The following is a 26,374-nucleotide window of genomic DNA, read 5'->3' as shown; positions in this document are numbered from 1 at the left end:
ACTTCAGTCCTGTGGTCTGACATAACCCAGCGACTTAGTCAAATGAGTCTGTAACTTTCCATTGTCATAGTGATGAGCTTTTAGTGTTAGAGATAAGATGTTGAATGTTCAAGGCATAAAATTCAGCATTGAAGAATAAGGAATGCAGGTGTTTTGGACTTCACAAACAGAAGAGAAGCTCGTCTGTCTAATGTCTTACCTACCATAACAGATGGGGAAAAAGGACAGAAAGTAGAGCTAAACTCAACATACCTATAAAGCAATGGCTTTGACAGGCAGCACGCTGAGGACTGTCAGAAAAAGGCTCATACTTGTGATGCTTTGAAAACTATACAGAAAAGCCATTTAATCTGACATATTCATGCAAAAAGATAAGCAACAATGTCTTATTAGACATCTCCTCTCTGACTAGAAGTCATATAAGGTGCCGTTGGATTTAGGGGACATTCATAGTCATCTTGAATGAGACATGTGGTGGGTGACTTTCTTGTAAAAGAAAGCTGACACAAATTTGTGCCAGATTTCTAGACACTAGCAGTTTAAATACCATGTTGCATACAACACTCTTCTAGTGATAGTCTAAAATGTTGTTACATGTTTCCACCTTTTTGGCCATGCAAGTCTGTAGTGTGATTCCCTAAATATCCTGCTGACAAAACTGACTGATATATTAGTCTGACATTGTGATTGCTGATTGTGGTCTGGGCTCTTCTAAATCTTGTTTGATGAGTATATCTTTTCTTTGCTTTTCTAAATAAAGGGAATCAAATTGATGGCTGCCAGAGGCTTTCCTAACACAGATTGCAAGCTAGTCTATATGTGGATGTATTTTGCTTCAATTTCTTTGGCATGCAGCATTTTTCTGCTTAAGCTTTAAATATGTGTGTCATGTTTTTTCCTGTTTATATTTGTGTGTGTTTATCTTTTTTATTTGGGTTCCTATTTATTTGTGTTTTTATCAGTTTTATTTGGGCTATTTTTGTAAGTAGTAGGATGCAGTGTGTGGTTCTTGGAGTAACATTTGGCTGCATGAGCAATCTATTGCCTTTTTGTTTGATGGCTATGGCCTGAATTGTTTGCTCTGAAGCAAACCACAGCTAAAAAACATCCTGAAAAATTATTCATATTCATTTCTCTCAGAACAAAACCTGAGAATAAGGAAACTAATACCTTTACACTTAAGGAAAGCAGATTTTCTTGCCAGATGGATTATAAGAAGAATGAGCTTTGACTCCATGTAGAGGAAAGAAGAAGAGAGCCTGCTATAATTCCCATCTTCATCACAGTCCAACCCTTGATATACTGCCATACAGTATGCATGCATCTTGTGCTGTCAGGGCAAACTGTGACAGCATGATAATTGTTAGAGATTCCTGCAGTGTCGTGGGATATTTTACATGCATGAGATGAGCTCATCAAATAGATACAGAGCCTGTGAAAAGTATTCATATTTTATTATACATCATGAATCACAGTGGATTTAATTTGAGGTTTTTGACACTCATCAGCAGAAAAAGACTCCAATGTCAAAGTGAAATCAGATCTAAAGTAATTTCAAATAAAAAAACACAACATAATTGATCACATAAGTATTCACCCCCTTAAATTTTAGTGTTTAGTAGATGCCCCTTTGACAGCCATGACAGCCTTGAATCTGTGTGCACTGATCTCTGTCTGCTTTGCACATGTTAACACTGCAATTCTTCTTTAGCAAACTGCTCCAGCTCTGTCAGGTGTCATGGGGGTTGTGAGTGAAAAGCCTTTGTCTAGTCAAACCACAAATTAAATTGGATTAAGATCATGACTATTGTCATGCCTAGACATTAATATTGGTATTTTGAAGTCATTCCTGTGTAGCTTTGGCTTTATACTAGGAGTAATTGTCTTGCAGACTGCATCAGATTTTCCCTATATTTTGGTGCATTCATTTTACCCTCGGAAGCCTTTATGGGCCTGTTGCAAAGAAGCTTCCCCATAGCATGATGCTGCTTTATGGTGGAGATGGTGCATTTGATACTCTGCAATTTTCAATCATCCTGTTTACTCTGATGGTCTTAAAAGCTCAATTTTGGTGTCATCAGACCATAAACCTTTCGTCCAGTTGACTTCAAAGTCTTCCATATACCTTCTGCCAAGCTATAGCTGTGATATTGTATGCGTTTGTTTGTTTTTATAACTCTTTGCCACTCTTCTATAAAGCTGTGACTGGTGAAGCACCCAGGCAACAGTTTATTATTATTATTATTATTATTATTATTATTTGGTTGACAACTTTATCTAAGGTGTCTTACAACATCTGAGATACCATTGGTACATATGTTTTGTCTTTTGAATTGACACACAGGCAGGTCAAGTGACTTGCTCACGGTCACATAGTGTCAGTAATGGGATCTGAACCTACAACTTCTGGTTTTGAAGCCTGGGCCACTACCTCACATTGCACAGTCTCCCCAGTCTTGGCCACTGAAGCATATCATTTCTTCAGAGTTTTCACAGGCCTCCTTCACTAGTCCTTGAACCATCACTCAGTTTTTGTGGGTGGCCTGCTCTGCTCTAGCTAAATTACAGCTGTGTCCTCTTCTTTCCATTTCTTAAGGACTGATTTAGCTGGACTCCAAGGGATTTTCAGTGACTTGGATATTTTCTTGCCTCCATCCCCTGACTTATGCTCGTCGATCACCTTTTCGTGAAGTTGCTTGGAGTGTTCTTGTCTTCATTTAACGCGTTTCCATACTCTTTAATAACCCGATTATTCTCAGAAGCGCCTGATTTATAAAATGCCAAGTGAACCCTGACTCTGAGAAACCTGATTAACAGAGGTCGATTTCTCTGCAAATAATTAAATTATTTGGCCATGTAAACCCATAACCAGGCTACTGTTAAGGATTTTGTAGTCTATGCATGTCCGTTTTACTGTGTCAACCTGCACATGTATTTGCTTTGTACATACTATGGGTATAAGCATCCACAGCATAAATTTCCAGAGGCAAATGCATGGGCAATTGCATTATTCCTTCTCCTGGCTGAAATAATCTGTCTGAATATTTCAAAAATTGCTAAAACTATGTGGTTGAGCTAAATGTCTAACCAGCTTAGTCCTGAATAGCGTCACGGGAGGTGCTGGAGCCTATCTCAGCTAGCATAGGTTGCAAGGCAGGAATAAGCCCTGAACTGGGTGCTAATACATTGCAGGATGATGAGCTGAATATACAGCACTAAACTGAGCAACACAATCTCGAGACTAGTACTGTAACACATCAAAAGTATCTTATTGAAGTAAAAATATCTGTAGTGTTATTATTCCAGCAGCACTGGGTATTAGGCAAGAAGCGTGCATATTAGGTCTTTTGCAGGGCTCATTTGCAAAGCCAAGCAGAAAAGAATTTGATGTATGCATTCTGGTAAAGGAAACATAAAAAATAAAGTGTCAGTTTGGCTAAGCATATTAATAAAACATAAGAAAATTATCAGTGTGTCATGTTTATTATCAAATTCTCACTGGCCTTTTTTATTGTGCAGTTTAATTATTTTGGAGCATTTTGCTAAAGGAGAACTCCAGAAAATTACTTGCGCATATAAACACAGATTATTAAGAAATCAGATTTCTGCCTTAAATGGGTTATTCACATTAATCTGGTTGAGTGTGTATATATAAATGCACTGATTGTGTTGATTAGGTCACCATACTGACTATCCACAGAGTTGGACCTTCCAGATAATCTGCATTTATACTACAGTCAGCTGAAACCTCAGACAGGTGATCTCTATTTAACTAATTCTTTGACATCTAAAACCAATTCCCTGCTCCAGTGATGATTTAGTGGTGTCATATTAAAGGGGGTGAATAATTATATGATCAATTATTTTGTGTTTTATATTTGTAATTAATTTGAACTTTTTGGTTTTGCTTTAAATGGCCCCTTTGTGTTGATCAGTGTCAAAAAAGCAAATTAAATCCACTGTTATTTAACATTGTATAACAATAAAATGTGAAAATTTTCAAGGGGTTGAGTACTTTTTATATGGGTGGTGTCAAATTCGCATAATAAATGTTAAATCTGAGAATCTCATAATGTTTTTAAAGGGTGCCCCATATCGTTCTAACATATTGATGTGGTTATGTCCCCCTCTACCCACCGACTCGTTTGAGTACAGTATGTGTGTACAGTTTGTTTCACAAGCTTAAATAGGGTTTGATTTATAAATTTACTGTGTGTGAATAACATCAAGTAATTAATTACTAAATTGTATTGTTAAACTTATTTTTAGCATGCGGTGTCAGCTTATAATTGCCTCTTGTTGAATAGTCAGAAAAAGGTAACTGAAGTGGGAGCTATTGTTTTGATTACTATAAAACAGAAATGTCACCAAGGTCAGCAGGCAGCTGGCAGAACTATTGTTTTCTTCTGACATGTTCAAGTGGGATATAAACTCGCAAATACCTTCTTACTAAAAAGGACTGCATGGTCACTAGGAGCTTGCAGAACTGGAGTTTTATTGTAAACTGTTTAGGACTTGTTTATGACACTTCTTCATGCCGTCTTGTTTTGTCTGAATTTTAGTGTTGCTTCAGAACTTTCATAACTTCTTACAGCTGCAGAAGTGTCATAATTAGAGACTGACATGCATTGCTTCATTCACATGTTATTGGGTGGGCGACAAATACAAGTTTCCATGTGAATTCCCTACAAACATGGAGCTGCAAGTCAGACAATTTGGAGAAAACAAAGCTACCTGCTTTCTCAGGATTGTAATGTAATGCTGACCTTTCACATTAGTCAGTTATATAAACTAAAATATGTAACCTGGTCAACATGTTTTTGTCAAATGGCATTTGGAGTGAAGCAATACACATTTAATAAATTTAGTTTATGCCATAATTTCAGGAGAAAGGTACAGTTTATCTTTAATTGCTTTTTTGCAGACCAAGTAATAAATCAACAGTGAGCTTGTGTTTCTCTAAAAGGTCAAACTTGAAATTCATGTCAATGCACTGAAATGGGAAGATGAAATGTTGCACATCAGGGATCTGAAATCTCTGAGAGCACATGAGCACAGCACATGATCTGCACGTTTCGTTTTACTGGTCTAATAAATGAGATAGCCCACCATTAAATATGCAGATACAGTGACCACTGCGGGGCGCTTGGAGAACGTACTTGTGAAAACTGTACTGTTGAAATTGTTAAATCTGGACATCTAGCCCAGAGATTATAATGGTGGTGTTTGGTGAATTGGACAACTAAATGCTGGCTTGTTAACAATGTTGTCCCAGTATTTCCCGTTTGCAGAGTGGAAAATTTGTGTCTTCATTCATAAAATGATGCCTGTCACCCATTCTGTCATAAGTGTTTGACTTCATTTATGAAAGTCAATCAGATACAACATTTGGTCACTTGAGCATTCTTTGGGCCTCCATCTATTTATTGTGAAACTGATTTAATGTCAGTGTATTGCAGAACCAGAACCTAACCATACAGCATCAGCCACAAGACAGCTCTGGATACGGCACCAGTCCTTTGCAAAGTACATTGAGCCGACTTAGAATCATAAATTAACTTAATAGGCATATCATTACATGTTGAAAGGAAAGCTAAAAGAACTGGAGGAAGAAAAAAAAAACAAGGGATGGCATGTAAAATCCCCACATAAAGTGACCACAGGATAAGTGAGACAGAAATGCTAACCCCTATACCACTATTCCACCCAGATTTATAGCATTTGGCAAAAAATTGTTTACGTCAATGTTAATCTTTCTTTTGAGTCTTGCATGTACTACCAAAAGTGCTATAAAATGCTACTAACCAGCTGACAATATAACATTTTAAATATTATTACATAAAACACACGTTTTCTTTTACATATTGGAGGGATGTAGCTTTCAGTCAATAGGACATTTGGTGTTTTGTTGGTAACTTTTTTTAAATTACATTTTGCATTATTTAATATATTTTACTTACCTGTTCTATATATTTTTGTCCTTCCTAAATCACAGGTACTTGATAAGGGATATGACTGTATTACTGCCCATGCCATACGGGTCCTAACCGCCATCATGAGTAGCTCTCCTTCGGCCAAGGTAATCAGAAATATTTAACATTCTGGGGTGTTTGGATGCTGCAGGTGTCTCTGTGTATTTTCCAAGTGTAACTGATTGATTAATTCAGTGAATTTTCTGACCAATAATGCAATTAAAATAATTAATAAGCCAAATTTTTATTTATTAACCCTCCTGAATATCCATTCCCTAATCTTTCTTAAAGTCACATGCTGCTCTGAATAACTGGACGCAATCAACCCTTCTCTTTGTGGATTTACCTTATAGCTTAGATATAACTGGGTATCCATAGTTCTGACATGGGCTCTTTCCACTTACATTCCAGATACTGGGGTGATCAGGTTATCATGGTCATAAACATAAATGGGGCCAGTTAATTAAAAAGCAGCAATATCCAATGCAGAAAACTTTTGAATTTTGTCCAAAACAATTAAATGATTTTTTAGTTTAACTTTGCCTTTTATACAGTATATTATTCCCGGAAGTGGCTTTTTGGTAGCATACAGGAATTTGCTGACTGCCTGTGGTGAGCTGCAGGTATAATATTAACTGATCAGCGGGAGACCTTTCTAAATATATTGGAGGAACAAAGGTTTATGCAGGCCTCCTCTACAAGTATTTCAGATTGTCAAAATGGAAGGCAGTTCTAGCAGCCACTTTGTTTAAGGCTCTTTAAATAAAACATTGCCCAGAGTTAAACTTGTTTTCAGAAAATTTAATCAAGCCAAAGTCTACAAAAGAATTTTCTCTTGCACTCCTAATGCCAATGAATTCTGGATATTCATAGTTACATGAAAAATGCAGTAACACAGATTATTACAGCCTGTTTAAGTTCCTTTCTCTCATGATACTCTTGCCCCCATCCTAGTCTCTAATGCATTAAGTAAAATTTTGCTATTAAGACTTTAATTTAGGACTTCCAATAACAGTTTACCAACATGCTGCACAGGTGGTACTGTTGTAAACTGGGAGTCGTAAAGCACATAAAATCCAGTAACCCTAAAACGTCCACTACAGGGGGATATCACCGTCAAACCCCATCTTGTAATAAGTGCAAGCACCATTTTCACAAAATGCTCTTCAATAACAGCGAAGCTACTTAGAGTCCAATAAGCAAAGCAACTGCCTGAAAACACTAAGGTGATCCAATGCAAACAAGTCCCAAAACACCAAACCAGAAATGTAGCCAAAAACAGAGCTATAAAGTTTAGAAATGCAGATAAATCAAAGAAACACACTAATTCCCTTACACGTTCAAAGTGTACTACCAAGAACCGTGGAAGACCCTCTGTAATTGCAAGGTCGCCTCACCTCTTGGCGGACCACCCACAAAACAGACAGAACATTGCAAAGGCAAGTAAAATACATAGACAAAACCAAAAGTAAAGAATGATGTCCATAATCAAAAAAAAAAAAAAATAAAAGAATCAAAAATAAACAAAAGAAACACAAAACATGAATTATAACCCCAGACAGGGGAGGAACCCTGTTTGAGACATGACAGATACGTCACATACACTAGGTGGCCTATAGGTGATTTCAGCAGGTGTTGTGCATGTTTCTGTACATTTTTAGTGGTTTACTCGTATTGCCCAACTGAGATAGTGAAAAGATACATAAGGTAAAAGGTAATTACAAATTAAACTAAACTTTATTATCCTAAATCTTTATGTATTTAACACCTAGCCGTTCTTTGTACTTGAAACCATTTTTGCATTCTGCATTCTTGTTTTTTTGCCTTTTGGTACAAAAAAACCCAAACTGCAATAAACAGCTCCAGAGGTGCTGTGGTGCCACCCAGGAAGGCTTGGGGCTGTGACAAAAAATAGTCAGGGAAATACTTGATTAAAAAGAATGTTAAACATAATTGAAAGATTCATTGCTAGGTTTCCTGGTTGACAGGTAAGCATGTTAGCCACAGTACCTCCATCAGAATCTGTGTGTCACTATTTTTCTTATCACTATGTTATTGCAGTATTTCATACCCTGTGTTTGAAACTGTAGCTGTTATTCCCAGATATGCCTGAGTAGATTGTGATGGTGGTGTAATGATGAGTGGTTATGCTTGAGCCCCTCGATTGCAATCAGTAACTCTGGAGATGATATAGCCACACATGGGGCAACTTGGGCCATTACTAAAAAAGTGTGAGAAGTGATCAATTACAGAACAGTTCAAAACAACATATTGGAATCCCAAAATTCTTTGTTAAAAGGAAAGTATGCTAATTAACCCACCATGATCACATCCCATGTGGTGCTCTTTCTCTGTTGATAGATCACACGGGACCATAACCTGGCATTCGCTCAAAGCCCAAGCCTTTCTCCCAATGCGGCACAACAGAAAGGGATATGTCAGAAACACATATCTGAATCCGTATGCCTAATTTCAAGCCTTTGACTTCAAAAATAACATTATTCGTGAAGAACAAACAAGCAGAGGTTGTGCTTTATAGACATTGAAATGAATGTTTAATTAGAATATGTTATAAGTAAAAGCTTATAGTTGTCCTAAATACAAAAAAGCTCTTGATAAAGTAAAACTGATTATTTCTATGAAACCTACAGCTATATTGAAGATATCCTTACATACAGTATGAGAGCTCTTAGGCAAATGTCTAGATATGCAGCTGACTCAAATTTGCAGCCATATACAAACATCTTCAATAGCAATCTAGGTGAATAGGATCAATGAGCTTGTTTGGCTGAATGGCCTGTTCTCATCACAGTTGTTCTAATGTGCTAAAGTCTTATCCCTTTTGTTTTATTTTTTAGTTTGAGACTCTAGTGATCCCCAGGTTATGAGGTAGCCAAGTCAGAGCAGAGCATCGCTGTAAATTAAAGGTTCATGGATTCACGTATTGCCAGTTTTTATAGGGAACCTTTCTTGCCAAGTGCTGTCCCAGAGCTCTCTTCAAACTTGGTGTCAAGTATTGCTGCTTGCTGAGATTCACACAGCTTGCCTCATGCTTACACTTTTAAGTGGAGGTAGTGAATTCCCAATTTATTTAAAGATTTTTGCCTGGATGGACATGTAAAATCTACATGGAAGGCATCCGATTTGAGGATTCCAACCCCAGCTCTTGCAGGACTGTACCACATCATTACACTACTTTACTTTCATGAGCTCTGCTTATATTCTAAAAGCTCTTTTCCTGTTTCACTTACTTTCTTAGGAAGTATTTAAGGAGAGAATAGGTTACTCACACCTATATGATGTCCTCTTATGTCAGGGGCAGCCTTCCAGACAACTCCTCCAAGAGCTTATGAACATGGTAAGTGTTGTAGCTGTGTGCCAGGTCTGTCTATTAAAGTTTGGATTAAATAACTTTTTAAAGCACCTTTAGAACAAAGTATACATGTATGGAGTTTTGCAATGTTTTCGCCCCAATCCAAAACTCTTTGAAGTTTTAAGAAGAATCAGTGCTATAAAAAAGGACAATGTGGGTCCTGAGACAACTTAATGTAATTACTCATATGGCTGTTGTGAGTGTACACTTTAATATTTCCCAGCAGTAATTATCATTGCAAAGTGTACACCATGTCATCCTTTGACAGGTTTGTCTAATTTAGCTTCCACATCCATAAAGGAACATATCTCCTGAATCGTTTATTTTAATAGTACTGTGGAAGAGCAGATTGAAACTTTACTTTTATATCTGGTGTTAGGAATTATTTTCTTTTCTTTGTCTAGTGCTTCATTATTTGTTGCCAGAGCTGCCTGCCAGTTTCCACTGAAATGCCTGTTTTGTATTAGCTATATCTAAACCTTGTCTGTGCTTTTATTATGCAGGCTGTGGAAGGAGATCATTCTCAGATTCCACTGGTCAACATCAAAAATGAACAACCTCTGCTCCTACTGGTTCAGTGGCTTCCAGAACTAACTTCATGTGATCTTCAGATCATTGTATCTAGTTGGTTAAGTCAAGCGTGTGGGAGTTCATTACATGGACGTCTTACAGCAGTCAAAGCTGGACTTGTTGCTGCTGTCTTAGAAACACTGTCACACCATCAACGTCTTAACAGGAAGTGCGCAGATAATTTGATTAGTCTTCTCCAGTCTCTGGGGGCCATTTCTCTTCGTCCAGAGGAACTGAAACGACTACTACTTCTACTCAAGCCACCATCCATTTCCCCAGAGGTTGCACATCCATACTGTGGCAGAGTGATACGTGCGCTCTCATCAATGGCAGATCAAGATGAGAAGGCTAGTGCACTACAGTATTTTGATCTGAGTCACAGTATGGCAGGCATCATGGTGCCCACTATTCAACGCTGGCCTGGTAATGGTTTTGCCTTTCATGCATGGCTATGCCTCAGTGCAGAGCCTAAACATCGTCAGGTTGCGCAGCGACTAAGAGGAGCACAGCTGCGCAGAAAACAGTTGTACAGGTGAGGGTTAGAGTAGTGCTTAACACAACAGTGCTCTTTTTCCAAATGTCTTTTTTCTAATTGGCTCTCTTGTTATTTTTAAGTTTTTTCACTGGAAGTGGAACAGGGTTTGAAGCATTCTTTACAACTGATGGTATGCTTGTGGTGGCAGTGTGTACCAAAAAAGACTACATGACCATTGCACTGTCAGACTTTACCTTCACTGATTGCACTTGGGTGAGTCTTTGGGAGCCAATGTTGCCATTATGGTCCTCTGTTTCATACGTGCTATAGAGCAGAGTAGGAATATTTTAGTACCTATGTGATGACTGTACTATTATTATTATTACCTATACCCAAACAACTTGTAATAAAGAACTCTATACATTTTTTTTACACTTGCTGCAGAGGTAAGCTAAATGATATTATCAGGTCCATGCTTTGAGTCAAACACAGGGATTTATCTGAAAATTGGAAGGTTTAAGTTCAGATTTCCTGGCTGTTCTTCCATACTGTCTAATTAATCGCATCAAGGTGTGCCTCTCCATACTTCATACACCAAATTAGGAGAAATGTGATTACACCACATGAGGTGGCAAGGAATTTAACTTTTTGCAAAATCTCTTCAAATAAATAAGTTAATAAATAAATATATACACAGAGTAAAGTCTGAACACACCTGAATGACTAAAAAGAAAGAAAAATTCTGACTTGGCAGTCACAGTCCCAGGGAGGCATTATGCATGTGTACAGCTGTTGGTATAAAGAAGCCCCCGTAGTTTTTCTTAACACACTTCTGCTGAATAACTTGATGGCTGAAAGTCCTCTGTGTTGGTGTGTCAGAGAGAGGATAAGCAGTATTGTTCATCATGGCACTCAGTTTGTTTTAATTGTCTCCTTTGCTACAACCTCTGGGGGGTTCATTCTGTGTCCTATAGTTGAGCCTGCCATTTGTATTACCTTGTTGATTCAGTGGGCTTCTCTTGATGTGATATTATCAGCCCAGCACAGAAAATTGCATTGCCCAGCACAGAGTTGTAGAAGATGTGAAGGATGTCACTTCCCATATTAAAGGAACGCAGTGTCCTGAGTCTGCTCTGCCCTTTCTTATAAAGTTCCTCTGTGTTATGAGGTCAGTTCAACCTGTCATTAATAAGAACCCCCAAGTACTTGTAGGAGTGGACCACCTCTACACCCACTCCTTGAATACTCACCAGACATAAAGACTCTTTGGTTCAGTGAAGGTCAGTAACAATGCAGCAACACTTATTAACCATTCCAACTGTTCCATGGTTTTGCTGCTGTTAAAGTGCAGACAATTCTCTGCGCAAGGAAACATAGTTCTTCTTCAGACTCCTATACTCTGTCTCATTCCCCTTATCAATACACCCCAAAAATAAAGAATCTTCTGAGAATCATCAAAGTGACATGACCTGTTATCATATTTATAATCTGAGGTGTACAGAGTGAATAGAAAAAGAGAACGGAAGGTTCCTTGAGGTGCTCCAGTGTTGCTCATATCTGTATCAGATACACAGTCCTCGAGTCTCACAAACCTCTGTCTACCCAACAGATAGTGCATTATTCAGGACACCATAGGCTCATCCACCTGCATATCTCTGAGTTTACCCATTAACATGGATGGCTGGATAATACTGAGGGCACTGGAGAAATCAAAAAACAAAATGTTTGCAGTATTGCCAGCTTTGCCCAGGTGAGAATAAGCAGATACATAATTGCATTCTCCACTCCAATCTTTGTCCAATTGGCAAATCACAGTGGGTCCAGATGGTCTACCATAAGAGGACTCATCTAGTCTAGAACCAGTCTCTCAAAGGTCTTCATGATGTGAGACACAAGTGCCACAGGTCTGTAGTCATTAGATGAAGGGGTGCCTTTCCACAACAGCAGCAGTTTCTGGAGCCTTAGTGATGGACTGAGCTGGTGACAGAGGACACCACAAAGTTAGTCAGCACAGGCCTTTAGAACACATGGACTGACTCCATCTGGTCCCTCAGCTTTTCCTTTCCGCAGCTTCCTCAGTTGCCTCCGCTTGATCATTTGTTATCGACAGTCAGTACTAATGGCACATCTTGCTGTATTTATAAATGTTGGGTCAAGAGTGAGTTATTGAGGAAACAGTCATTTTGATATTTGTATAATACAGTGATTATGACAAATATTCATCCCTTTGGAAATTTGCACATTTTATTGTTGAACAACTTTACTTGGCTTTTTTGATAATAATCAACAGAAACAAAGCTTCTTTTAATATCAAAGTTGAACAGATCTCTCCAAAATGATGTAAATCAATTAATTTTAAGTCTGTGTTCAAAACATCATAGACGTGAAACGTGCATCTCCTGTGATTTTTGTCATTGGCAAGAATTTCACATTGCACAGCAAAAGTGTTTTTTTATATATCTGAGAGGATGTAGTTGACTTAATTACTTCAAAGGTATGAGATGATTATATTAATAATTACATGATGTAACACCAATTCAGCAAGGGATGAAACCACCAGGAGAATGAGGTTGCAATTTCAGATAAAGGGAGAGACAGAGATTAGGCTTAATTATTTTTTAAAGGAGAAAGCAAGTTTGAAAAAGGTAAATTTCAGTTCTTAGAGGCTTGTACAGTTAATGTATAAAAAGCAATAAATAAATATATTTATAGTCATGTAATCAAAAGAAGAGCACTGTCATCATGATGCATTCTAACACCAACAGCTCCCTTTTTTTCTTTTCCTCAATTTGTAGCATTCAGTTACCGTTGTTCACACTGCTGGACGCCGACCCTTTGGCCAGAATATCGTCAGTGTCTATATAGATGGGAAGTTAAATATGTCTGCACAGTTGCGCTTTCCATCGGTTGGTGAGGCAAGTGAACATTTCTGTTTCTATTCCATGAAAAATGTTAAGTGTCCAAAAATGTAGAAAATAAGAACAGCTAGTTAGAACTACTGTAAAACATTTCTGATATCAATAGTAATGTGATCTACACCAGTAGAGAGTATTATTTATAATCTGTAAATTATTTATACATACATATTATTAAAGACCGTTCTGTTATCGCTATTTCTGGAGTGACCCCTATGGTGCATTTTTTCTGATTTATCCTTCTGTTGTAGTGGTCTGTTAGCTCATGCCTTTATTTTGCTTATTTACAGGAATCCTGCAGCATCTCTTTCACTCTGAGTGTGTGTGTTCTTTTTTTAATAAAAATAAAGCTCTCTCAGTGGAAATAAACCAGCAGTTTTAGAAAAATACAGCAGACTGCTGTGGACGCACTGATTTCTTTTCAACTCCCAGAGCAGCATAAGTCTTTCTCTTCTCCTCTCTCTATCCTTATAAATTATTTGTGGTGGAGGAGATTGGGACGATTTGGGAAAATTGAAAGAGATTGATATATTCTGTAAATTATATCATGTGTTACTGTATGATCTTCAAAAAATGCAATAAGAAGATTAGAGAATAAATTTACCCAAGGATAAATTGGATTTTTTTGTGTATCGAGTGAATGCTTTGGAAATGGTGTGCGTGTTTGTGTGACAGGCCTTACGTCTTGTTTTGTGCCTGGATGCACTGCATGTGAGTATGTACAGGAAGAGGTTTGGCTAATGGACCACTTCAGACCTCAAAACAATGAATGCACGTTTAATACTGTATGTTAATGGTGTAAAGGACACAGTACATATGCTTATTTTACAGCGATTAAGGTTCCTTGCCCGTCATTGCCCTGTTTATTCACTCCTTTATCTTGCAATATTAACAACTGAGTTTTGATAGAAATAAGATTAATTTTACAGTAGTTATAGAATTTTTATTCTTTTAAAATAGATGTTTTTATTAAATTTGTTAATTTTTGTGATGGCAACAGATGCTTAGCAATGTTTTCCCTTTTCTTTGCAGTCCTTCACCTCATGCTGTATAGGTTCAGCTGGTCACCGAACAACTACAACCAGAATTGCATTATGCTCCCCAGTACTCACTCCTGAGCCCCTTTTCCTAAGTCATGCACCACCACTAAGTCGCTCTCAGTCATTCCCAGCTTCTGTTATGGGCTCACCCATGCAGAATTCCCTTGTTCACACCATACCCGCTGGCAACCAGGACATGGAATGGGGAACCCCTACATCATTAGAAGGCATGCTGGGAACAGCTTTTGTTTGCCATGACACTCTACAGCCATCACAGATCAAAGCGCTGCATTCTGCAGGTGAGGTTGAGGTATTAGTCAGTAAAAGAAGCAGAATAGCTCAATCCTTGATTCCTTATGTTAGTAAAACTGCAAGAATAAAGAAGTTAAGTTTTTTTGAAATGTACAGTGATTTGTAATTTCTTAAACCATGGGTGTCAAAAGATTGGTATTGGTCTTTCTGACACTTAAAGGTATGCTCTGCCCAAAAATTATATTTTTTATATGTTATGTACCCCATATAGTCTGTAGAGATGGCTGAGAAAAAATGTAATCGCATGTTTTCATGCAGAACGTAGATAGTAATGTTTCTGTTATAACATGTGTCTAAGATGACCAACCTTGGACAACAGCAAACAATATTAAAAAAAACTCATGTTACTCGTGTTGCACAATCCACATTTAAAATCATCCAGCTGTATGCTCAAAATGTTTCAGTTGCATGTATTTTTACTAAAAGTTTATTGAGTAAACCACTTTTGGAAAATGCTGTCTTGAAGGAAAATGGAACACTGTCAGATGAGAAGAAGCGTTTGAATTGAAGACCTGCTTCAGTCCTCATTGTATTCAGGGTTCTGATGGAAGGACTTGATGATGACGGTCATGTGGCCTTCCTGCCTTTAATGCATCAACGTAGGGACATCACAATGCTTTGACTAGGTGGTGGTGGCACAGGTCACCACCACAGAAAAACCACAAAAGGAATAGAAGAGAGAGTAGGGGTTAGTACTGATTTTGGAGCCACCATTAATAGTAATGATAATTAACTGAATATGCAGAGCATCAGGATTAAATTAAAATGAAGCTATGAGAAGCCATGTTAAAGTAACGTGTTTTTAGCAGTTTTTTAAAGTGCTCCACCGTATCAGCCTGGTGAATTTCTGTTGGCAGGCTACTCCAGATTTTAGGTGCATAACAGCAGAAGGCTGCCTCACCACTTCTTTTAAGTTTAGCTCTTGGAATTCTAAGCAGACACTCATTTGAAGATCTAAGGTTATGATTTGGAATATAAGATGTCAGACACTCAAATATATAAGATGGAGCGAGATTATTTAAGGCTTTGTAAATCATAAACAGTATTTTAAAGTCAATTCTGAATGACACAGGTAAACAGTGTAGTGACATCAAAACTGGAGAAATGTCTTCGGATTTTCTTTTCCTAGTTAGGATTCTAGCTGATGCTTTTCTGTACTAGTGGCAGTCGATTTATGTCTTTTTTGGGTCATCCTGAGAGGAGTGGTTACAGTAATCTAGTCGACTGAAAACAAAAGCGTGAACTAATTTCTCAGCATATTTCAATGATATAAGAGGTCTAACTTTTGCTATATTTCTTAAGTGAAAAAATGCTGTCCTAGTGATCTGATTAATATGCGATTTAAAATTCAGGTCACAGTCAACAGTTACCCCTAAATTCTTTACCACCATCTTGACTTTTAATCCTAATGCATCAAGTTTATTTCTAATAACCTCATTATATCCATTATTGCCAATTATTAAAATTTCAGTTTTTTCTTTATTTAGCTTGAGAAAATTCTACTCATCCACACAGAAACACAAGTAAGACATTGTGTTAGTGAAATAACAGAGTTGGGGTCATCAGGTGCTATTGATAAATACAGTTGCGTGTCATCAGCATAGCTGTGGTAGTTCACGTTATGCCCCGAAATAATCTGACCTAACGGAAGCATGTAGATCGAAAAGAGCAGCGGTCCCAGGATATAGAGCCTTGAGGGACACCATATAGAATATTATGTGTCTTTGAAGTATAATTACCACAACTAACAAAGAATTTTCTACCTGCCAGGTAGGATTCAAACCAATTTAAGACACTGCCAGAGAGGCACACCCACTGACTAAGGCGATTTCTAAGAATATTGTGATCAATGGTATCAAATACGGCACTCAGATCTAAGAGGATGAGAACAGATAAATGGCCTCTGTCTGCATTTACCCGCAAGTCATTTACTACTTTAACAAGTGCATTTTCTTTACTGTGATTTGTTCTGAGACCCGACTGAAACTTACCAAGAATAGCGTATTTATTGAGGTGGTCATTTAGCTGCATAATGACTGCCTTCTCTAGAATTTTACTTAAGAAAGCCAGGTTAGAAATAGGTCTAAAATTTTCAAAAGCAGAGGAGTCGAGATTATTTTTCTTGAGTAGGGGTTTAACTATAGCAGTCTTAAGACAGTCTGGGAAGACCCCCGTATCTAATGACGAGTTTACTATGTCAAGAATACTATCAATTAGCATGCTCGATACTTCTTTGAAAAAACTTGTTGGTATTGGGTCAAGGATGCAGGTGGAGGGTCTCTGTTGAGAAATTATTTTATATAAATCAGGTAAATCTATCCTGGTGAAAGAATTTAATTTGTTTATAATGGAGTACTGTGGATTAAGAAGATGTGCAGTGTTGGAGAGATATACTATATTATTTCTAATATCATTAATTTTCTAATTGAAAAATACAGCAGTAGCCTCACAAGCTTCACTGGAGTTATTCTAGAGGTATTCCATTGAGTGACCTGGGTTTAGCAGACGATCTAATCGTAGAGAAAAAGACTCTGGGATTACTAGCATTTTTATTTATAATTCTAGAGAAATAGCAGCGCCTCTCAAGACGGACTGTGTTATTGTATTCAGTTATTTAACCTTCAATATCTCATAGTGGATAGTTAGTTTAGTTTTTCTCCTTTTACACTCAGCTCTACGGCATGTTCTCTTTAAATCAGACGCTGTTTGAGTCTTCCATGGTATAACAATGCTAGAAGATTTTTTAACTGTCTTTTCAGGTGTGACTATGTCAGCAGCAGCTCTCACCTTAGTATTACATTTTTCCACCTTACTATTTATATTATCCTTGCTATTTTAGTTAGCACTACAAACAAACTGGTTGCTTAGAATGTTTTTAAATTTTGAAGCTGCTGATGTATCAAAGAAGCGTTTTTTACAATATGCTTCTTGTGAATGTTTTCTATCATTATATCTATATTAAATAGTAAAAAAAATGGTCTGATAGACAAATATCAATGATCTGCTTCATATCAAGTTTCAGTCCTTTAGTAATTAATAAGTCTAACGTATGACCTGCTTTATGTTGAGGCTGATTAACAAGCTTTTTCAAATCAAAAGAGTCCAGGAAGTTCATAAATTCTTTTATGAAGAGAAGAGAATATTCCTTGGATTTGTGCATATCTGAGTTGCTTAAACAAGCAAGAGGTCGAGTTACCCGTACAGTTTAAAGATTACTCTTAAATAATGTCAAGGCATCCCAGTTGTGGCTCATAAATTTAAATGTAACAACTGAAGGCATATCTCCTTTGCATGTGTGTGAAGTTGGTTTATTTGCCAATATTTTACTAAATATATGTGTTTATGAGATACTGAGAACTTAAGAATTGATGACTTGATATGTATTATACCACACAAGCAACATGAGATTTGTTTGTGGATGTTTGTGATATGGTTTGGTGTTTTCCAGTGTTGGTCACCATAGACGCCTATTATATCTGAGACTTTGTTATCTCCGTTCTGCATGAAAATATGAGATTACAAATGTTCTCAGCCATCACAAACAATGTAGGGTAAATAACACATAACAAATTAATATCTGTGTGGAGTATTACTTTAATGTGTAAAATCTGTCTGATACTCTTTCAAGGTCCTTCTGCTGTCTGGCAGCAGCCCATTTCTTTTACCTTCTTTTTCTCCTCATTCTAACACTGTACTGTTTTTCTTATGTTATATTGTATTATAAACATATATAGTGCACTGTAAATGTGCATGCAGTTAATGATATTATAAAAATTAAAGACTGATTGACCTAATTAAAGGAAGAAAATGATAAAGTAGCTGCATGAATATAGGTTACAGTGAAATGAGCAACCACTAGAGTCTGGGAATAAATATATTGAGTCAGAAAGCATTCTTCAATCAGACTTCTTATACTGCCATGATTTTGAAATTTTGACATTTTTGAATTTGCAAGAAATTTTGAAGTGTCTAAATTTTAATGCATGGGTAATTAAGGTATGCCAGAATTCTAGAGAAAGTTGTGTGGATTAATTAAATAAAATAAGCTACTTTATTTGCCTGCTCCTTCTGAATGAATATTAACAGTGCTATTGGGATTTTTTGAATTGTTTTTTTTTTAAAAAAGGTTAAATGTGAGTGTCATCTTTTCTGACTCCTTCTCTATCTAAAACCTTCCAGGTCCAAATAATGTGTATCCATTTAAAGCTGATGGAGAGCTGGCAGAAGTAATCAGCAAAGTTCTTCTTTATTACACTCCAAAGGTAACAGGCAAAATGGGAAATGTGTGTTTGGGCTGAATATCTTCTGTGTGAATGTTTCATGTTTGTTCCTTTTGGGTGACAGTGGTATGTGTGAGTATGCTCCTAGGTTAGCTGCTGTTCTTAAAGAGTAAGTTTCTCCCTTTTAAAGGCTGATGTATATAAGCCTAGACCTTAGCTGTGTAGTCTGTGCCATCAGAAACGCATATACTTCTGTGTTGCACAGCACTGATGGCACATGCCTGAATGCTAGGTGGTGGTGTTTATAGCATGTAAGAAAAAAAAATGATCCATTAAAATGCAGGCAGTTTTTGCCCTCCAGGATCACCATTCTTCTTGCTACACATTTTCGTCATATTTTTCCAATTTTGCATATATTTGCTGACTTCCCAACAAATGTTAGCTGTTATTTCGCTGAATTAATTGGCCGTCATCTGAATGTGTCTGTTTTTTAACTTTGAGAAGTCTTTTTTTGATCTGCTCCATCTTCAAAATAGTGGAAGATGAATGGGAATGTGTTTCAGGAAATACATAGCTACCAAGCTAGCCAATCAATCATAGCCATAAGCGTCAGTAAAGGGTTTGTGTCATCATGAGGTATATTCATATTTTTGAGGAGGTGTGTGTTAATGCAGAAGTATATATCAGCTTTAATGTCCCTTTTTGCAGAAGACCCTGTCATCCTGCTTATCCTGTACCCCAATAAGCTGGTTCAGAAAAAAACATAGACAAATACATTTCCGTATTAGAATATAGTTTTTGACACACCTTTCTAGCACACTTGATGAAGGCTGCAGAACTGAAATGCTGTGTCTTGTTCTTTTTCAGTATGGAAATCTTTTTTTTTTTTTGTTAAGGTAGTAATTGCATGCAGCAGATGGTTCAGTGTCTTTGCAAACAGACCAATATTTTCTAAAAGATTTGTTTTTAATGTTAAATTCTGCTTTTAGTGGAAAAACTTGTGATTAACTGAGGAAAAATGTTCTATCCTGATATCCTATCGTAAAATATGAAATGTCTGTCTTCAGGCTTGCAAAGACCACATCTGCTATGACTTGTCACTGAATCACCAGTACGATGGCAGGCTGACTGGGCACAAAGTGACCAACTGGAATGTCAAAGTAAGTGCAAATTTTCTGTTTCTTTTTTTTGTCTTTTAAAGGGGAAACACATTTTGGGACTGCTTGCAAAACAGAGTGTAATGTTCTTTTCTCGCCAGTATATTATATTTATTAATGCAAAGCCCCTTTAAATCATATTCTGTAAGCATGAATACTATGTAAACCACTACAACATTAAACTAAAATATATAGATAGTTTAATGTAAACATGGTGCTAAACTGCTAAATCAATAAAACATAATAAATGACGTAATAAGTGCAGCAAAAATTGAAAGCAAGGTGTTGGGTGTCACAATTGCAGCATTCAGAATTCAAATAAATGATAAAGCGGATTTGCTTTTGTACTTTTTAACTCAATTGAGATGCTCTTCCGCTACAGTAGAGCCAACTGTGGTGTTTCAGGACATACTATTGTTATTATCAGATGACAATTAACGATCTGGTATAGTATTAAGGTGGTCTGAGGTACACAGAGTGAAATCTATTAGTACTTTGGTGAGCTAAAGCCAGGATTTTAAATCAAACGGGTAGTAGCAGCTCATATTTTCTTTGGGTCTATTTGTATAGCTCCTGTGCTTGATGCATGCACAATGGCCATACATATTCAATAAATATCATTACATATGTATAGCAATATCAAATTAAAAATCTATACTAATAAAAGGCAAAGCCCTCACTCACTCACTCACTCACTGACTCATCACTAATTCTCCAACTTCCCGTGTAGGTAGAAGCCTGAAATTTGGCAGGTTCATTCCTTACAGCTTCCTTACAGAAGTTGGGCAGGTTTTATATCGAAATTGTACACGTAATGGTCATAACTGGAAGCTGTTTTTCTCCATTTACTGTAATGGAGATGAGCTTGAACGCCGTGGGGGCGGAGTTTCGTGTGACATCATCACGCCTCCCACGTAATCACGCAGTACATAGAAAACCAGGAAGACCTCCAAAAAGCACTGAAGAAAACATGCATTATATAATTGAGAAGGCAGTGAAACAATAAGACGCGAGCGAAAGTGACATATACAACCATATTCATGAGTTCTGCTACTTGAAACAAAGCACAATGTAAACCTACACTTTAAATTAAGTTCATAGACAGGCTGCCGCTGGCGTTTGTAATTTAGTGCCTGCCCATATAAGGCCGTCCGTCAGCGGCAATCCAATAGCAAACTCCCACTAAATATTCACGGGTGAAGGACTGTGTTTATGGAGAGGAAGATGAGATGGTCAGGGTGGTGTTTGACACAAACTCAGCGAAACTGCGAGAGAAAGTTTTAAGTGCCAGGACTAAGGTAACATTAAATACAGCCATGGACATAGCACGAGATGGCACCAGCACAGCTGGGAACCTTCGATGCATGTACACCGTGAACTCACGTGAACTGACGCAGTGCACAGATAAAAGGCAACAGTCCAAAGAGCTGAACAAAACCGAATTACACAATTGAAAAGGCAGCAAAAATATGAAGCGCCTGATAAGCATATTCATAAATCCAGCTACTGCGGAAACAAAGCACACGGTGGAAAAAGTCAATGTCCCGCTAAAGGAAGACAGTGTAAAAAAAAACCCGTGCATGCAGTGTGTCAGGTCTCAGATAAAGAAGAAGACGAGCTGTTTATTGATGCAGTAAGAAACGAATCGATGAAAGAAACCTGTCATCTTTACAACGATTGACAAACACGGAATGTAACTTGAACACAACACATCCTACAAATACGAGCCTGATTGAAAGAAATAATGATAATCAAATCCTTGATGACAGCAACACTCAGTAACACTCACAAAACAAATACTGTATATTGACAGTCATGTTACGTTATTTTTAAAATGTTCCCTTTTCTTTTCTAGCTTTTTAACACACTACTTCTCTCTATGATACGCTGGTATATATATATGTATATATATATTCCGATCTACATACTCGAATAATGGATACTTTATTCGCCATCAATGATTGTTTTGGTAAAGCCATACTCAGTGTATTCATTAGATGAACGGTAAAAAGTAAGAGCGAGGGGAGGATGCAGGCTGTAGTGCGCGTCAACTCTATCTGAATTGCGCGATCACATTTCAAAAATATATCTTTTCAAGTTCTATTTAGTCCATATTTGTCAAACTCAAGGGCCACGGCCACATCCGCCCGGCGTAATTATATCCGCCCGAGATCATTTTATATACTGTATTATTGTTATTAATGGCCCGGGTATATGAAGCGCTGGTAACACAATAAACTACAGATCCCATAATGCAGCGCTTCAGCTGCCTTGCCGAACACTTACCGCGTTAATCAAGTGTAGCTTATGATGCTGCAAGTTATTGCGAAGCTAGCTCACGCGATGCTGAGAGAAAAGTTCATTCTGAAAATAGAGCCTTTAAAACCGATGGGAGGCTGAGTATATGTTTACTGAACCCGTGTGTCTCATTTGTGGAGCTAATGTGGCTGTAATTACAGAATTTAATCTAAGACGGCACTATGAGACAAAACATCAGGGTAACCTGAATGCAATGCAGAAGATACAGAAAGCAGAATAATTAAATAAGAATCTGACACTTCAGCGGACGTTTTACCGTGCACAATCACAAAGTGATTTCAAGTGAAGCTGCTTTTATGGGAGACACAAATGCACCAGTGCAACTTTCCCATTTTCCCTGTTGCCAAGTAATGTTAAACCAAGTCGTCACTATGGTGTTCCCAAATACGCACTTTGCTGATAAACTGAGCGCACTGAGTTTGCACGGCGCTTTGGTGACTTTGAAGAACAAAAAAAGTCCGTCTACATGCGGCTCGAACCTTGTGCATGTTTGGTAGCACATATCTGTGTGAGAAGCTCTTCTCAGTGATAAAGACTAACAAAACAGCACACAGGAGTCGCCTCACTGATGAGCACCTGCAATCCATCCTGAGAATCTCCACAACACAGAACCTCACACCAAACATAAACGAACTTGTTGCCAAAAAGATGCCAGGCGTCCAGCTCTAAAATGACATATGAGCAAAGACAACTGAATGATTTGATTTGTTATTGCTGAAAGGAACACATTTTATTTATATTTCCAGGTTTTGTTATGCAGCATGTTCATATTTGAATTTGTATAATTTTGACAGGATATATTTTTATGGAGAGCAAAATCTTTTGGGATATTTAAAATCTAAGTTTATTTTTATATAAAATTACATAAGAGTAAAGAAATTTGAATGTTTGTTCTTTTAATGTTTACTTTATTTCTAACTTGTATAATTTAGACAGGATATATTTTTATGGAGAGCAAAATATTATAAGTTGTTTAAGGTTTGAGTTGATTTATTCAGGAATAATATTCCTGTCTGTTTTTACCATTCCTACCAAAGATATTTCTGTCGACTAAATAAAAATTCCTTCTATTTAAAATTTAAATAGAACTTGAACAAATACGATAGTTCATAATATCCACGCAGACTTGCACGTAAGAGTGGGAGTTATCCATTTTAACAAGCAGCGTATTGCACTGATACGAAATAGCTGTGTGTGTATATATATAGATGTGTATGTATATGTATGTGTATATATGTAGATATATATATGTGTATATGTATAGATATGTATATATATATATATGTTTATGTGTGTGTGTGTGTGTGTGTAAATATATATATATGACAACAACACTCATCACTCACAACAGTGACAAAACAATTACATTGACAATCATGTTACGTTATTTTCAAAATGCTTCCTTTTCTTTTTCATTACTTCTTTAACACACTACTTCTCCGTTGCGAAGCGCGGGTATTTTGCTAGTAAATAAATAAATATGTTATAAATATGAAACTGTACCAGACAGAAGTAGTAATATTATAACACTAAGAGTGAGTGAGCTACAGGTAGTCAGTAGTATTGAATTAGTAGTACATACTGTTTAAGAGTGGAATTATGAGGGTTTAAAGTTTATTGACCTATGTGTCAAAACTGTTTACTGGTTTGGAATTTGAATACAGTGGAACCTCTGTCCACGATCATTAATCGTTCCAAAACTCTTGTTGTAATCCTATTTGGTCGTGAACTGAAGTAATTTCCCCCATAGGATTGTATGTAAATACAGTTTGTATGGTCTGGAACAGATTAATTGTATGTAAATATTTTTTATTAAGTTTTTAAGCACAAATATAGTTAATTATACCATAGAATGCACAGCGTAATAGTAATCTAAATGTAAAAACATTGAATAATACTGAGAAAAAACCTTGAACAACAGAGAAAACTAACACTGCAAGAGTTCGCACTATAGCGCTACGAACTGCTCGCTAAAAACACTTTTTTTAATGAGTTTTAAGCACAGGGAAAAAATGAACATTTGAAAAATCCGTAATTTAATAAACCACCAAGAAAAGTAACATTGCAACAATGCACGCTACAAACCGATCACGTGTGTCTCTCTCTCTCTCGCATGCCTGTGTGTGTGTGTCTCTCTCTCGCGCGCCTGTGTGTGTGTGTGTGTCTCTCTCTCGCGCACCTGTGTGTGTGTGTGTGTCTCTCTCTCTCTCTCTCTCGCACGCGTGCGTGTATGTATATGTCTCTCTCTCTGTCTCTGTCTCTCTCGCTGCACAGGGAGAGACTGAACATGTGCTGAAATCATCTGCGCACACAAACCGAAAGGGAAACTGGCTTGTTCGTATACCGAGTCTGTGGTCGTGAACAGATGCAAAAGTATGGCGAACTTTTTGCTTGTAAACCGATTTGTACGTGTTTCTGAGACGTTCGTGAACCAAGGTTCCACTGTACTAAGATTTTGTAATCTTTAGGGTATGCAGCGTTTTTGTTGCTGTGGTGTACAGGGTTTGAGATGGAAGAAAGTGTTCTTCAGTTAAGTCTTATTTCCACTCATTTGAAAGCTTTGCAGTATTTACAGTGCAGTTTCCACACCAGACTGTTATGCACCTGGTTGATGCGCTTTTCAGCTTGCATCTGCAGAAATAAATAAAGATCCTGGGTTGTTGGGGGGAGACTGACTTTCCTCTGATTTCGCATAAAGAGAAGGTGCTGTAACTTCTTAAACAGGTGATTTAGAGAGATCATGAGAAATATTGTGTGATGTTGACTTCTGAGAATTACTCACTTCTTCTGTATCAACCGCAATTAATATCATTAGGCATGTGACCCCTACAAGTCTCCTGAAGTCTACAATCAACTCCTTTGTTTTCCTGCTCCTGAGAGACAGATTGCTCTTATCACCCCATTCAGAGAGAAAGTTAGCCTCCTTTCTGTAGGCTGTCTTGTTGTTGTTGGTAATCAGACCTACTGCATTGTGTTATCAGTGGACTTGATGACAGAGTGTGTGTCATGCTTGGCTATTCAATCAAAAAAAATAGCCTGGAACGTGGATGTAACAGCAATGATAGACATACTAGAAAAAATAAAATCGCCTGAAGTCCAGAGCCACAATAAATGTGTACTTTCCAATGTGTCTGAATAAGTGAAGAATATGTTAGTCAATAATGCCCAGATTTTTGAGTAAGCAGGCTTTCCCACTTGAAATATTTATGTGACAAGGTTTCATCATGCAATTGTCATATTACACACTTATTTAATGTAAGCATTATTTATTTACATATGCATTCATTTTCAAACACTTTTTTTAAAGCAATTAAGAAATCACTAGTTCATAATACTTCTGTTTCCATAATAATTAAAAGTGAGCAGTGGTAAGTTAGGTTACACTCTGATGTTTTCAGTTAGTCATTGAGAGCAACGCCTGAAACCTCATACCTTACAGATATGTGACAGGCTCAGTTGTGTAGTCAATTTGTTTTCAAATGTGTACAGTATAAGAACTGCCAGATTTAAGTATTTTGCTCAGTGTTACCCAGTAAGTCAGTGCCTGGTATAGAAAATGACAACATTTGAAATTTACAGTTCAACACTGTAGCCACTAGATCAAAATGAAGTGCTAGTTATAGATAACTTATTGTACTATTCATACAATATAAATAATCTACTCTGCAAAAACAGCAGTTTAAAATGATCACATTCCTATTTAAATGATTGCTTTCAGACTGCTTTCAAAAGAGCTATCCAACATTTTAATGCATTGTTGGTATCTATGTAGTTCTCAGTCAATTTTTGCATACTGGTCATTAAAGTTTTAAATGGAGGACATCAAACAGAGTGTCAGCCATGAAAACCATCCCACACTTAGTGTCCACAAAACAGAATTTGGTCATGGATTCAGGAGGCAGACCACACTCCCATCTACATTAAACTGGAGGCTGTGGAGAACATGAGCAGCTTTAATTTTCCTGCATGGCCACTGCTAATAAACTTAAGCGGGCACAATACATATCTGAGGAAAGCGTGT

General features: G+C 37.2%; 1 protein-coding gene across 2 annotated transcripts in view; it reads left to right on the top strand.

Annotated features, from left to right (window-relative positions):
- Positions 1-26,374, top strand: part of nbeal2 (neurobeachin-like 2) — a 305,779-nt gene that overhangs the window by 218,984 nt on the left and 60,421 nt on the right. For both annotated transcript variants that reach the window (XM_039737118.1, XM_039737117.1), the window contains exons 11-18: positions 5,996-6,079; positions 9,232-9,330; positions 9,849-10,447; positions 10,531-10,663; positions 13,186-13,305; positions 14,338-14,644; positions 18,837-18,919; positions 19,945-20,037. In XM_039737118.1, the coding sequence (XP_039593052.1) occupies positions 5,996-6,079; positions 9,232-9,330; positions 9,849-10,447; positions 10,531-10,663; positions 13,186-13,305; positions 14,338-14,644; positions 18,837-18,919; positions 19,945-20,037 (1,518 nt within the window). The remainder of the gene's footprint in view (positions 1-5,995; positions 6,080-9,231; positions 9,331-9,848; positions 10,448-10,530; positions 10,664-13,185; positions 13,306-14,337; positions 14,645-18,836; positions 18,920-19,944; positions 20,038-26,374) is intronic.

The sequence above is a fragment of the Polypterus senegalus genome, chromosome 15 (assembly GCF_016835505.1).
Source record: "Polypterus senegalus isolate Bchr_013 chromosome 15, ASM1683550v1, whole genome shotgun sequence".
Taxonomy (NCBI): domain Eukaryota; kingdom Metazoa; phylum Chordata; class Cladistia; order Polypteriformes; family Polypteridae; genus Polypterus; species Polypterus senegalus.
Note: the sequence above shows the minus strand (reverse complement) of the source record. Positions and strands in the feature narration are given on the sequence as shown.